General features: G+C 47.2%; 1 protein-coding gene across 1 annotated transcript in view; it reads left to right on the top strand.

Moving 5' to 3' along the window:
- Positions 1-15,383, top strand: part of ATP8A2 (ATPase phospholipid transporting 8A2) — a 444,846-nt gene that overhangs the window by 58,788 nt on the left and 370,675 nt on the right. The window contains exons 15-22 of the mRNA XM_022574515.2: positions 1,729-1,804; positions 3,913-4,018; positions 4,376-4,458; positions 7,372-7,421; positions 8,375-8,444; positions 10,282-10,366; positions 11,889-12,028; positions 13,249-13,387. Coding sequence (XP_022430223.2) covers positions 1,729-1,804; positions 3,913-4,018; positions 4,376-4,458; positions 7,372-7,421; positions 8,375-8,444; positions 10,282-10,366; positions 11,889-12,028; positions 13,249-13,387 — 749 coding nt within the window. The remainder of the gene's footprint in view (positions 1-1,728; positions 1,805-3,912; positions 4,019-4,375; positions 4,459-7,371; positions 7,422-8,374; positions 8,445-10,281; positions 10,367-11,888; positions 12,029-13,248; positions 13,388-15,383) is intronic.

The raw sequence follows: 15,383 nt of genomic DNA, 5'->3' as shown, positions 1-15,383 counted from the left end.
AGGTATATGATAGCCATCCCAATGGCTGTGAATTGTGGTTTTGATTTGCATTTCCTTTAAGACTAGCGGTGTTGTCTGCTAAGGTTTTAGGATTTTTACACTAAGAAAGCTGATTGCTGGGACCATGTATGTAGGACTGTTTTATTAGAGGATCTCTGATGTTAGCATCTGTGTGTCTTTCTTTTGAGCCAGTCAGTCATCTTCTTGCAAGAAGACCTCTCCAGTTTCCTGCCAAGGGCTGTAAATCTGGCTGAAGCTGCTATGGGAACTGAGTGGAGACAGAGGGTTGTTGATCATACCTTTCAACGTCTACAGTGTTTCACTTAAAACTCCGGTTTAGGGAGGATGCTGTATCCTATCCATCTGTGCGCTCAGTGTTTCTGGGTCCAGGGCTCCTCTGGTTTAGGCTCTCTGGAGGATAGACCTTCATTTCGTTCTGGGGGCAGAGGGTTCAGGTGCCTGGCTGCCTGGGATGAGGGAGGTTTCTCACAGACTCAGTCTTGGTCAGGTGGACTTGGAGCCTGTCCTGTCTTCCACCTTCCCTTTGTCTCACAGGTACCTCGTGCTGCCGCGTCCTCAGTTTTCACCAGGGTCCTGCTGGGGGCAGCAGCTTGCATTTTAGGTGCTTCCCCTTGCAAGCTGTTGGTTTCTGTTTTCTCTGCTGCACTAAACTCCGATATCTATTCAGCATTCCGCTTGACATCAGCTCTGCTGTCATCTTGCCTTCCCTTGTCTTTGTCCTGAAGACAGGGTTTCAGGAAGGGGCGAAGAAGGGAGCGTACTCAGCCCTTCGCGTCTCGTCAGTGTGACGGCGCGGAGCCATCACGTCACGTTTCCTTTTTTGTAATTATTTGCCCCCTTTTTCTCTTTCACATACAAGCCCTGGCCACGAATGGCTGCATAGATACATTGCCACAGTTCCTCCTGTTTTACATGCTTGGAGCAGGCACTCTGGGGAGTTCTCCCTGGTAGATGCAGGGGCCAACAGAAATGATAAAGTCATGGTGTTCATCCTTGCATCTCTTTCTTCTCCTTGTAACTACAGATCCTCCTCCATTTACAATGGAGTTATGTCCTGACGAGCCCATCATAAGTTGAAAAGATCAGAATTCAAAAGTGCATTTAATACCCCAGTCCTACCAAACATCACAGCCTAGGACAGCCTATGCACAGCGCGCTCAGAGCACTTCACGTTAGCCCACCGTTGGGCAGTATCAGCCCATTTCATAGTAAGGCATTGAATATCGTGTGTAATTTATGGAATACTGTACTGCAAATGAAAAGCAGAGTGGCTGGCTGGGTCCAGAGTGGTTGTACGTGTATGGGTCGTGCTCCCTCGTGATGGTGGGGCTGACTGGGGCTGCGCGTGTCGCCCGGCATCACGAGAGAGTGTTGTCCCACGTGTCGCCAGCCTGGGGAAAGATGAGAATTCCAAGTTCGAAGTACGGTTTCTACTGAATGCGTATCAGTTTCGCACCATTGTAAGGTTGAAGAATTGTTAAGTCGAAACATCGTAATTCAGGGACCATCTGTATTTTGTTTATAGTCGGGTTAAAGATTTACTGCCTTGAGGTTTGAAATCATAGCGAGTATTTCAAATCTTGAAAAGTTTAATACAAAGTTAGACGCTTTTTAGGTGTGGTTCTTCCTGAGGACAGACTCTTACTAGGTGTGAGTTATCTTGAAGGGACTTTTGAGCTGAATAAGTATCTTCTGTTCTCTCTTCAGCCGGATACCGCCTCCGCCTAGTGACTCATGTGACTTTGATGACCCCAGACTCCTGAAGAACATTGAGGATCATCATGTAAGGCTGCCGTTTTCTTCTAGATCTTTATTTTATTTTTATATGTTTATTGGAGAACACCGGATTTACAATATGTACAGCAATGTATCAGTTACACATATACATAGACCCACTCTTTTTCAGATTCTTTTCCCATGTAGGTTATTACAGAGTAATGAGTTTCCTGTGCTATACAGTAGGTCCTTGTTAGTTATCTTTTTTATATGTAGTAGTGTGTAGGGATTATCATACTAAGTGAAGTAAGTCAGACAAAGAAAGACATATCATATGGTGCCACTTATATGTGGAATCTAATAAACGATACACATGAACTTAAAGCCAAATTAAATACGTGGTGAAGTTATAAAGTAGCACATCACGATCCAGATGAGTCTTACCATCAAATCCTCTAACATTTCAGATTTCTTTTGCTTTGTAAGGTTTCTGCAATACTAGTTCTTCACAGTTGTGAATATAAGACGTCGTGTATTTTGCAAAGTAATTACAGTATCCTTTGGCTAGGATAATTTAGGAAACAAAAGTAAGATATAGCAACACGTAGCATTTATAGCATCCTGCTATGTACTAGGCATTTGAAGTATGTTTCCTTTAGCACCCGAGTCACCCCAGAGAGGTGATGGGAAGTTGCACAGAAAGATTGACTTGGCCAAGAGTCACCTGGCAAACAGATGTAGAAATGAGAGTCAGGACCTTGGTCTGTTCACTTCTTAACTGTGATGTCACATTCTGAACTATTGTAACAGACCAGGATTTATTGCCGGTTCATCTGAATTCATTTTTGTTCTAAAGGCTATTCTGAAGAACACCGACTTAGAGAAGTATTCAATGATCAAAACATTTCACAACCAGTTTAACCTGTATGAATTAGACCTAATATGACTCTTTTCTGAAAAACATTTTAGTTTTAAAATTAGGTAAACTCAAGCGACATTAAAACTTTATCTTTCCCAACTTTTGTGAAGAGATAGATATACTTAAAACTTTCTCTGAATTTTCAGTGAGGAAGCCTCCTTTTCTCTATTTCAGTTAGTCTGTATTTGTTGATGCTAAAACTTTCCCAGCAGTGCTAAGACTTTCCCAGGTCCTGGGATGCAGGGCCTCAGCCCTGGTGATTCTGACAAAGTGGTCCCAGACCTCACAGAGCATGCTGCTGAAGGCCGTGCTCTGTGTCATGGTCACAGACACTGATACTGTCCTTTCCTGTATTTGATCTTAGAGGTAGACACAGCTACTAGGGTAGAGCAAACAGAGGAAGGAACAACATCTCAGAAGAACCGTCTCTGGAGAAGAGTAGTTTTCATTAAGGTTGTCAAAGAAACAAGCACCCCGTGAGGACTTGCTTTCTGAAAGAGGACTCAAGCATCCTCAAATAGTAGTTAGGTTGAGGGTAATAATGCGGGTGGGTGACTGAAATGGTCTGTTTGCGTTGGGATGGTGGAGGGGCAAGGAGAAAGTGCAGGGTGACAGACAGGCTTGCAGATGGCTCCGAGTCTAGTTTCCCGAAGTTTGTTTTGCTGCCATAGATCACTAGGTGCCAAAGCAGCAGAGGAGGCGAGAAGAGCTAGTCCCACGGAATCCCAGTGTTGTCTTAGGAACAGCAAACAGTTTAGACTGTGAAACAGCAAACTGAGCAAATAAGAGACCCATTCACTTAGCAGACAGTTTAAGGGCCTAGTTTACATCAAGCACCTTGCCAGGTAGTAGGTAGTAGGGGAAGAGACCGCATTCCAAGACGGGGTGTTAACAGGCTCCTCGATGAAGCAACTGATAAACTGAAGCCCCGAGGATGCGCGAAGAGAGGGACTGGCTGACAGCAGGTGGAGGACGGCCATGGGCCAGCGGGAAGGGACGAGCTCAGTTTGAAGAGCTGTAGACAGAGGGGCTGGTGGAGGGTTCAGGCTTGTGGGGGGCGAGTGGCAGGAGATGGGCCAGATGACGAGCAGGTGCTGGGTCCTGGGGCACCTGGGGTCCACGCTGGGGCTTCCGACCTCTGTTCTCATGGGAGCAGGAAGGCGTCCGGGGTTCTAAGTGGGAGGGTGCCTTGAACCTGACTCTGGTGTACGTCAGTGGTGTCCCGACAGTCGGGTGACCTCAGCTCCCGTTTGCAGCCCACAGCCCCCTGCATCCAGGAGTTCCTCACCCTCCTGGCCGTGTGCCACACCGTGGTCCCCGAGAAGGACAGAGATAACATCATCTACCAGGCCTCCTCCCCAGGTGAGGCCTCTTGGCTGGGTGTGCCCTGCTGCCCCCCTCTCTGGGGACCTGGGTGTTGGGAGGTGATGCGGCCCCGCAAAGCCCCCACTGTGTGCCCCTGGTCTCATGCTGGCTGCAGAGTGCCGGGGGGGGGACTAGTTCCAGGACCGTGGCTTCTCCTCTGATGGAAGCGCTCCTTTCAGGGTCCTGGTTGGGGGAGAGTAAGTGAGCGCCTTCTAGATCCTTGGTCTTTACTGCACGAAAGGCCAGGCCTCTGTCGCTGGTGTGGATCTCGTTCACGTGAAAGATAACACGTGCTAAACAGAATCCTGTCATTCCCAGAGACTAGTCAATGCCTCATCAATTCTTTATTGACAGATGAAGCTGCTTTGGTGAAAGGGGCTCGAAAGCTGGGCTTCGTCTTCACAGCCAGAACGCCCTACTCCGTCATCATAGAGGCCGTAAGTGACACCCCAGGGCACCGCCGGACGCTCTTGGTCACCCGCTTTTTGGAAGACTGTATGTTAGAAATAGCACATCTATTGAGCATATGAGTGCTGAGTTTTTTGTTTGTTGTTTCTCTGTGAGAAACTAGGTGTGTTGAGAATATGTCGTGTGGTTCTGTCGCCTCAGTGCTGTGTGTTGTTTTTGCGTCATCTTTCTTAAAGGCGCTGTCTGCAGTCTTTCATCCACTGATGTGGAGTAACGTGCGGTAAAGAATGCGGGAAGCCTGCTCTGGGTCCCGTAGTTGTTGGGAAAAGCTCCACAGCCTCCTGTCCTCGGGGGCGGGTCTGCGTCTGACTCCCTGAAGCCCTCGGTCACTGGCTCTGGTCTCCTGGGCTGACAGAGGAGGGAGTTGGCACTTAAGATCTTTTTTTTTTTTTTTTTAATGTGGGTTTTTCCCCCCTGAAATCAAGACGTTTATTTTATGATTTTTTTGAGTTTCCCTCTCAAGGAGCCAGAGGGAGAAATCTGGGGAGAAGAGAAAGTTTGAATCGGGAATAAGGTCAAATAGGGATCCTTGGGGTGGCAGCAGGGACACGGGTGGGTAGGTGGGATGGGCGTTCTCTGTGTTGAGCAGTTGGAGGGGCCCTGCTCACTGCTGTCTGGGTGGGTGAGCGTCTCCGGGCAAGTCCCCGCCTGCTCGCCCCTGTGCTGTTCCCACCCTCAATCTGGGGGAGGACTCGCGGGTTTTTACAGCTCTTGGCGTTATGCATCCTTAAATCCCTGGATCTCTTGAAGGCATTTGAAGTTCGCTTCCATCTGGCGTAATAACTCGATGTTGTTCCTGACCTGGCGGCAGTCTGTTCTTTCTTTTCCTTATGTGCAAAACCTAAAAAGTATCGTACCGTGTACAGAGCGCCCATTTCTCGGCATTTTCAGTTTCTTTTTTACAGAGTACAGAGATCAGAGCATGTTTATTTGAGCTTGATTTCAGCCAACACAGGGAATCTAGCTTAGGGAAGCGTACAGTCGCTACAAGTTGGGACAATGTACTGACAATATAGAGTTTCCTTTGTGGAAGCTTCTCACCAATGGTGTCGTCTTCACCTCCAGTTTGAGGAGATTTTAGCCTTCACGGCCAGGTTTCAGGTGTGTGGGTACTGCTGTATTTCTCCGCAGTGCAGCCATGGGGATTGGGAGGGGCGATGGAGTAAATAGACCATGTGATTAGATAAGATTTATAAGTAACAGTAACTTTAAAAATCCTATTCAACTGTGAATACCGGGGAATCCTCATCCCACAAGTCCTCGAGGTGGTTACCTGCTACTTACAAGAAGTGGCTTGGGTCTTCCCTGGCGGTCCAGTGGTTAAGACTGCCTCCAATGCAGGGGGAGCGGGTTCGATCCCTGGTCAGGGAGCTAAGATCCCACATGCCTCATGGCCAAAAAAAAAAAAAAAAAACCAAAACATAAAACAGAAGCAGTATTGTAACAAATTCAATAAAGACTTAAGAAAAGAAAAAATCAGATGCCAAAGTGCATACTCTAAAAAAAAAAAGAAGTGGCTTTACTGGTCATCATTCGGTCTGTGGGGGCCGTGAGGGTGTTGATGTGACATCGACGCAGAGGCGGTGGGCTTCCTGTGGTCACAGCATGGCAGCGGTGACCCTCTGGACGGGGACCTGGCAAAGTTGGGCCAGGCTGAGGGGAAAGGGAACTGGGGCTTGCAGAGAGAAGGGGGTAAATGCTGACGGGGGGCTGGGTTAAGCGGCCCATTCATTGTGTTTTAGGAAGCAAAGGGGCGGGGCATTGTGGAGGGGACAGTGTGACTTCCCAGTGCTTTGTGGGTGTCAGCCACACACTTGGGGATCTGTGTGTTCCTTCAGTTATTATTTCTCTCAGACCTAGGGGACAAGGGAAAGGGCAGATTCGATTAAAAAGTTTTCGAATTGTGCACACATAATCTGGAATCTTGTGGAGAAAAATTAAGAATTTTATTTATTTATTTATTTATTTTTGCGGTACGCGGGTCTCTCACTGTTGCGGCCTCTCCCGTTGCGGAGCTCCGGAGGCGCAGGCTCAGCGGCTATGGCTCACAGGCCCAGCCGCTCCGCAGCATGTGGGATCTTGCCGGACCGGGGCACGAACCCATGTCCCCTGCATCGGCAGGCAGACTCCCAACCACTGCGCCACCAGGGAAGCCCAATTAAGAATATTGACGTTCCAACTCTGAAGAACCCGAAGAGAAAAGGCATTTGATGAATTGCCCTAAAATCTGGTGCAGAGCTATCCTCCTTTGTTTCTAAATCCAAAATTGAAAAAGTTTTGAATTCCACGCTTTTTCCCCTAAATTTGGGGTGTGGACATTTGGTAGGGAAACCTAATGGAACTTCCGTGGAGCCACTTCTGTTCTTTATGAATCTCACTTGGTGGGGATAGCCGTGCATCTTGCTGCAGGAAACCAGTGTGTTGTATTACAGGGTGTAGTGCCTGGGCCCCCTGGGGATGTAGTGGCATACGGTGTGCACGTACTTCTGCGAGATGTGTAAAATTCTGGATTCGGAAGCATAACTGGCCCCAGGTCTCGGATGGACCTGTGTAGCTTGTGTCCCTTATTTGTATGTCTTGGAAGTTACTCTGTCATCAGCTACTATGACAGCCACTCCTGCTGGAGGAAAAGGAGATGCTTCCACCAGAAGGGGGAGCTATGGTCCCACCAGACTGACGGGGAAGACAGTGCTTGGTGGAAGGTGTCTGCAGGGGGATGGATGGGTGGAGGGAGAGGGAGAGAGGGAGGGAACAGGAGGGGAGGGAGAGGAGGGGAGGGATTGGGGAGAGGCATGGATAGAGAGGTTTATGACTGGGGAGCTGGTTGTTTTGAGATTTTAATACTTTGCACTTCAGGTAAAAGCCTGTTTTTCTTCCTCTAGATGGGACAGGAGGAGACATTTGGAATCCTTAATGTCCTGGAGTTTTCTAGGTATGTTTCTCTTTTGTGCACTTGAAATAAACTGTCCCTCTCTATCTATCTATCTGTCTATCTGTCTACATATACACACAGTAAGTCCCCTATATACAGACTTCAAGCTGTGAACTTTCGAAGACACGAACGTGCATTCACACGTCCAGTGAGTTAGCTCATGTGTCTGTAAGATTTAAAGTGTTTTCTTTATTTTTTGTTTGTTTTTTATGTATTACTTGTGTGAAAAGTATTATAAACCCATTACAGTGTGGTACTGTATAGCTGATCGTGTTAGTCAGGTACCTAGGCTAACTTTGTCGGACTTACGAACGCGCTCTCTCAGAAGGGAACTCATTCGTATGGAGGGGACTTCCTGTATATATACAGATGGGCGAGAAATGAGTCTGACTGAGGGCGGGTCCCTTTGAAAGATGAGGAAGGAGGTGCCTGTGCATGTGCTTGGGGCTGCGGCTGGGGAGGGAGCCATCAAGGGACCTCTGCGCTAAATCGGGAGGTCCTCGGAATTCATCATTTCTTTCCACTTCAGTCAAAAGAAGATACGATGAGATGCTTTTGAGTGGAGTGGGTTTATACTGAATCTTGCACTTTGCTACTTACTGGGCAGGTAACTGAACATTTTTGAGCTGTGAAATAAAAGTACGTGGACACAGTATTGTCAGGAGCAAATTAGACACAGAGTAAAGCGCTCAAGTTCTACATTTCTGTCTCTTCTTCTATCATAGAGCTGTGCTAGTGAGTTTCCACGGCAGGGAAGGGAATAGGTTTATGCAAAAGAGTAGGAGATACACAATTAAAGTCTGACTTTGAGGGCAGAGGTAGGGAAGATGGAGCTTGGCCATTTGGGGGCCAGCCAGACCACCTTTTGGGTTGTTTGGTGTTTAATCACAGGATGTGGTCCTATAAAACAGACCAATGACAGTTTTCTTTCCTTTTTTGTTTTTACCCTACAGCGACAGAAAAAGAATGTCTGTAATTGTGCGAACCCCTTCAGGACAGCTTCGACTCTATTGTAAAGGGGCTGTAAGTACTGGCTGAGGTCTGCACGCCAGGGACCCCTGCTGCTTCCCTAGCTGCTGTTTTCGTCATCCTTGATGGTCGCCCAGGGTTGAAAGGCTCTTTCAGTCAGCCTGACGCTGACTTAGTAGTAGAAGCCCCCCGAAGATGACAGGGGTTCAAGCCAGCACGGCAAGGAGGCCAGTGGAGAGCTTGCTGTTCATCGGTAGTCGGTTTCAGAGACAGTAGCTGGCCATGTCCTTCAGAATCCTTACAGTGTGAATTCTGATTCCTGTTTTCTGTCCTCGTGCGGTGACTTTGGAAGATTCAGTCAGTTGTATCAACCTATGATCTTTTAAGGACTCTGATTTTTTTTTTTTTTTTTTTTTTTTTTGCGGTACGCGGGCCTCTCACTGCTGTGGCCTCTCCCGTTGCGGAGCACAGGCTCCGGACGCGCAGGCTCAGCGGCCATGGCTCACGGGCGCAGCCGCTCCGCGGCATGTGGGATCTTCCCAGACCGGGGCACGAACCCGCGTCCCCTGCATGGTCAGGCGGACTCTCAACCACTGCGCCACCAGGGAAGCCCTCTGATGTGTATTTTTTTCTGTAGCAGCTATTCTCGATATTCGTGGTTTAGTTTTTATTCACTACAGAGGCTGGCTGGCGGGTTTGAGGTAGTGTCCATTTGTGGTCTATTATTACTGCCCCCTCCGGTCATTTCCTATGTCAGGCTTTCTGTCCTGTCTGCCTCCTGGTCATCGAATCTAAATCTTTAAGGAAAGATGCTACTGTTCATGAGCCTGACCTACAAAACTACATTCTGTCAAACTGTGGTCTTACGTGTTGAGGGAAAGACTTACTAAGCTCATTTTTTGAGACTATGTCGGGAAATATGAGGCTACACTAGGATTAGTGATTCGCTGGAAATCTTACTTGTCTTTACCAATTGTGGGAAGAAGTATTTGAGGACAGTGACAGAGCTTTTTAAAAAGTGAGTAAAAATGTGTGTGAATTCTAAGGCATCCGATCTGGACTCACCAAGGTCCAGATTATATTGGATTAGATTGGGAAAGATTAGATAATTATGTTAGATTCTGTTCTCATATGGTACTCTTTCTTACCTTTTTGGTTGTTTATTTGCCATTGTGTTCTGAGAACCACAGCAAGGCCAGAAGGGGTCAGTGTGAGGTACAGAGGAAGGGGGGCAACCACAGAGCAGAGTCAACAGGAAATGCTGCAGGGGTGCATTTAATTTGTTATAGGATTTAATTCTCCACAAACCTGCCTCCCCTAAACCAAACTAAATTTCTTAGATTTGGGGGGGCCTAAAACTGCCATTTATCACATATTTGATGCATGATCCGTAGCCTGCAATCCTCCAGCCCTGCTTGTGGGTCATGGAAATAGTCCCCAGGTGATGAGCTGTCCACACCGTGTGTTCTCAGCTGAGCCAGGTTCTGTGCAGGGTGGGTCGTGCCCTCCCTGGGTGGGAGCTCCTGCAGCATCAGGAAGGGAGAGTACACTTGAGCAATTTAGGGTGTGTGTTTTATGCTTCCCACTTCTGCAAAGGGTGTTAACAAAGTCTGGTGTGAGCTTTGCAAATCTAGGTGAACGTCGGCCCCGTCGTGTCCCTGATTATTCATTCTCCTGACACCCAGGGTCCTCCCCGGCGTGTTTGTGTGGACACATACCCACCCCCAGGTTGTTTTCCAAAGCTCATGACTGAATCCAGCCGAGAACTGTGTTTCCCGTCGTCCACCCAGGTGTGCGCTGGATCCACACCACGAAAACAGAGCTGGGCTTGCGGTGCTAGAGCGTCAGCTGACCTGAGGTTTGCCGGTCACAGTGTTTCCCTATTTTACAGGATAGCGTGATTTTTGAGAGACTTTCTAAAGATTCAAAATACATGGAGGAAACACTATGCCATCTGGAGTATTTTGCCACGGAAGGTGAGTGGAATTTGGAAACGTTATTTCTGCCCTTGGAGCTGTGCTTTCAGGGGGCAGTCGGGTGAGCCTTCGTGTTCACGTGTCATTTTTGTGCAGCACTTGGCTTGCTTCAAAGGCGGGTCGTTTTCTAGTGCCAACCCCGTCCCCACCCTCTGCATCGGTGGTGGTGGCAGTGACAAGAGTCGTGGCTGTAGACCGACTGCTCTGTTACCTAAATGTCATCTGCTAACTCTTAACCAGAGGGACGAGCGTGAGGCAGGCCAGCCCACGATGCTATGCAGAATCGCCCTCCGGTTTTGCACTCCTTTCTCGGAAAACTCACCTTATTTCCCAGGCTCTCTGTCGTTTCCCTTATGACACTGGCTTACCCTACACTTCAGGCAAGAATAATCCACTGAACCCATGGAGAACAGGAAGGGAGTTCTCAGAAGGGCTTTAAACAACACTCATGGGCTTCCCTGGTGGCGCAGTGGTTGAGAGTCCGCCTACCGGCGCAGGGGACACGGGTTCGTGCCCCGGTCCGGGAAGATCCCACATGCCGCGGAGCGGCTGGGCCCATGAGCCATGGCCGCTGAGCCTGCGCGTCCGGAGCCTGTGCTCCACAACGGGAGAGGCCACAGCGGTGAGAGGCCCGCGTACCGAAAAAAAACAAAAACAAAAACAACACTCCTGTCAGGCTCCCCTGCACATGGATGTGATGAGAGCTTGAGTGCCGGCTGCTGCCTCGTTGCCTTCCTGAGCCTCTCTGGCCGCATGTATCCACGTCTTTGCACACACAGGCACACACATGTACACCAGAGAACACACGTGTGCACATAGGAACACATGCACACAGGGACACACATGCCCACCAGGGAACACACATGCGCACACATAGGGACACATCCACACAGGGGCACACACAGAGACACATGCACACAGGCGCACACACAAGCACGGCTGCTTGAAAGCCTGTGTCTTTCACGTGGTAGCACACTGGGCCTTTACTGCTGTTGTGAAACACACTTCCCATCTTGCCTCCTGGCTGACGGGAAGTCATTGCTTGCTTGCTTTTCTCATTCCTTTATTTTATTTATTTTTTTAAAATTCCCCTTTGATTTTTTTCCCCCTTGTTTGTCATTTTAATGGAACTTGGGTATGGATGGAAGTGAAATCAAGTGTTCATTTACCCTGCTTCCCTGGAAATTCCAAAATTACTTTGAGAATCATAAAGCAATTAAATAGGTGTGATGTCAGTGCGTCCCTCCTCGTGTGTGTGGGTCGAGCGCAGCTTCTGTCCTTCTCTGCTGTGAGGAGTTCAGTCTCATGGCTTCTCCTGTTCCGTCAACATCTATAGAAGCAGTGGTTTATATTAAAATAAGGTTGCTTTTCAATTCATTTTGAGTGTGTGCACGTTGACTTAGAGTGACCTATGAAGTGGATGGTCTCTTTGATTTTCTGCACACGCGGTGTCCCCTGGGGGTAAGGCACCCTGCTTGCCCGTCACTGGGCCCTCACTGGGAGATGCGGGACCGTTTTGCAGGCTTGCGGACCCTCTGTGTGGCTTACGCCGACCTCTCTGAGGGTGATTATGCAGAGTGGCTCAAAGTCTACCAAGAAGCCAGCACCATCTTGAAGGACAGAGCTCAGCGGCTGGAAGAGTGTTACGAGATCATTGAGAAGGTAATTGCACGTGGTAGATGCGTTACATTACATGCCCGGTGACACCTAATGAGCAAAAAAGTTTTGGTGCAGAAAATCTTTTGGCTATATAGTGATGTCCTCTGATCTTGTAAGTATCTTAACTCACCATTAGCTTTTAATCGTTTCTTTGCTTTAAGAAACACTCAGTTTTTATGAGCTCTCCGAAAGGTCTAGCCACCCTCTGCTAAGCATTCACGTCTTAAGAAGTATCAGGTCAAAAACGGCATCGGCGACTCTCTGGGTTTGCCTAAGATGAGGTGTAACGACGTTAGCTGGCCCTGTTGAGTTTCCTGAGCAGTCAAAATGCCTAGGCTGGCTGGACATCGCACCTGCTAAATGTTTTCACACTTGCTGTCCTCTTTGAGCTTTGCCATTGCCGCTCCACGCTGCCCACGTGATTTGGTTGTTATTTCAGTTCCTCCCAAGACATGAGGTAGCTTCCCACAGATTGAATCCCTCGAATCTGGGAGCTGGATTTCAGCTTTTTCCGTTTCATGTCAGCAACCACTGGTCCATCCATCTTCCAGTTTCAGTAGCTTTGAAGTCATTGCTTGCTTGCTTTTCTCATTCCTTTATTTTATTTATCTTTTTTAAATTCCCCTTTGATTTTTTTCCCCCTTGTTTGTCATTTTAATGGAACTTGGGTATGGATGGAAGTGAAATCAAATGTTCATTTACCCTGCTTCCCTGGAAATTCCAAAATTACTTTGAGAATCATAAAGCAATTAAATAGGTGCGATGTCTGTGCGTCCCCTGGCCAGAGGTGGGCACTCGGGAGGTAGTTGGCCGTTTTGGTCACTGAATAGTTTTTTCTCATGTGTTAACTGTACCACAGCCCTTGACTCATGAGTGGAGTGAGAGAGAAGCCTCAGTCCTGTTAGTGTCCCCAGGATAACTCACCCATGTGCTCTGCTGCCAGGTGGTTTCCCAGGTGGTTTCCTATCCCAAGGTGCCCGTGTACCCAGAAGTAGATGGCATGTGCTGGCCTATGTGTGTGGAGGGGTTCTAGCCCTGTGGATGGTTTTGAGATGCCACACATGTGACTGTCATTAATTACCTGCAGACAAAGGTTTAATGTGGAGGAAATGAGGTAATTGTCTCAGAACACTTTGACTGCCTTTCTTTTGTCAAGAGTTTCATCATTCATGCTGCTCTTACGTGTGTCCCTATCTTTAATGGAAGCTGTTTTTTTAATTTAGAATTTGCTGCTTCTTGGAGCCACAGCCATAGAAGATCGTCTTCAGGCAGGCGTGCCAGAAACCATAGCAACTCTGTTGAAGGCAGAAATTAAAATATGGGTGTTGACGGGCGACAAACAAGAAACTGCAATTAACATAGGTAATTCATTTAAAGAATAATTTCCCAAAGCTGATTTTTGTATTACGTTTTTGAACCGTCTTGTAGAGGTGCCTAAGGGCTCCTCAGATGCATTGACAGAAGTGTTTTATAGAATTCTTCATTCACAAGACCGAGAAAAGTTTAAGATGCTCTTATGAGCATTATCTACCCATTATAAACAATAAGACTATGACACCTTCCTGAAAAGTATTAAACATCCTTACAGAGGCCAGAGAATTCAAAAGTTGATGAGAGTTTGATTTTCTCATTGCTTTCTTCACAAAAATTTAGTCTCAGAGACTAAGCATGTTTTCATTAAGTTTAGATATGCATTATTATTTTATATAGCTATAGCCATTATAATGATTTTTAGCAATTCATAGGTTTTTCTGATAGGCTTGAACCTTTCCCTTCCCCATCTGGGTTGGCAACCTCTGCCTGCTAAGCGTTGCAGAAATGAAAATTGAAGAAAGGGAATTTAAGCCCAGATTACTTCATGAGTGTTAAAGCAGCACGTTTTTAGTTTGAAAAGGACTTGTGAAACTACTAATTTTTAAAAAATCTAATTTTTAAAAAAAAAATTATTTATTATTTATTATTTTATATTGCGTTGGGTCTTCGTTGCTGCGCACGGGCTTTCCCTAGTTGCAGCGAGTGGGGGCTACTCTTCGTTGCGGTGCGCGGGCTTCTCATTGCGGTGGCTTCTCTTGTTGCGGAGCACGGGCTCTAGGCACGCGGGCTTCAGTAGTGGCGGCACACAGGCTCAGTAATTGTGGCTCATGGACTCCAGAGCCACAGGCTCAGTAGTTGTGGCGCCCGGGTTTAGTTGCTCTGCGGCGTGTGGGATCTTCCCGGACCAGGACTCGAACCCGTGTCTCCTGCATTAGCAGGCGGATTCTTAACCACTGGACCACCAGGGAAGTCCCAAAAAATCTAATTTTGATTGTTTGAATTGCTTTAAAATTATCTAGGACTTCTGTCACCCTTGTGTCACAAGCTCTGGTGCATAGGTGATAAAATGAAAGGGCTACATGACTTCTCATGTGTTGATGGGAATAGAGTCCATGTCACAGCTCACTGCAGGAAGAAACATACAGAAAGAACATCTGAAGGTGAGTGACTGGTGTCCTATTCAGAGAAGTCTCCTTGGTACATGATCAACTGGTTCCAATGGAGCCCTTTCCTTCAATCTTCTCTTTTGAATCAGCCCCGACTCTCAGAGAACCTCAGTTATAGACAATGCCTATGTCTGGGGTGGATTTCCTCTTTTTTTTTTTTTAATAGACAAAAAAAGTCACTTAATCATTTCTTATCAAGACTGTAGTCCTCTTGGACTCGCACACAAGTGAGATTGAAGTCCCCAGAGACTGACATGTGATTCATGAACAGTCTCTGAAGGATTAGATGTAGATGTTGTACCTGTGGTTTCCTAAACACATATTTTTGGAGAAAAGTGTGGTGATGTTTCTGTGTAGACCTGTCACTACTACTAGATAATAAAAACCCATTGCTTACAGCCCTTTGGTGATGTCAGCAACATTTTTATAGATGAAGGATAATACGTTTGCTTTCAGTGGAATGTCTCTTTCTATGTATATACATCAGCCCTTCAGGTATTTCCCATGTAAATTTGGTCTAAAACACCTGCTATTGATCCACGGCTCCTGTTCACAGAGGGCACGGAAAGCATGAGAACAGTGATGCTGCACCTGCCCCCCCCGTCCTCCTGTCCTTGTGTCACACCTGCATCTATCAGGGTCTAGCCAAGTTTAGGTAAACACAAGTGAAAGCAGAGTTCCCAAAATCAACCCAGAAAACACGAATGGCTTATTATTCCCGAAGGAAGGTGTTAGTCGTTGCTGGAGTGAGGCTTGTCTGAACCTCACAAGGTGATTGATACCTGTCCAGTTTTTTTCCATTAACAGCTATATCATTTTGTGCTTTTTTCAAAGAAGGTGTAGCAGTGTTTGTAGTTTTGGTTTCAGAAGCACTTATA

Source organism: Delphinapterus leucas, chromosome 18, assembly GCF_059928025.1.
Source record: "Delphinapterus leucas isolate spDelLeu-1000000601 "Yukka" chromosome 18, BTC_Dleu_Yukka2, whole genome shotgun sequence".
Lineage (NCBI taxonomy): Eukaryota > Metazoa > Chordata > Mammalia > Artiodactyla > Monodontidae > Delphinapterus > Delphinapterus leucas.
The sequence above is the reverse complement of the archived record's forward strand: the minus strand, read 5'-3'. Positions and strand labels throughout refer to the sequence as shown.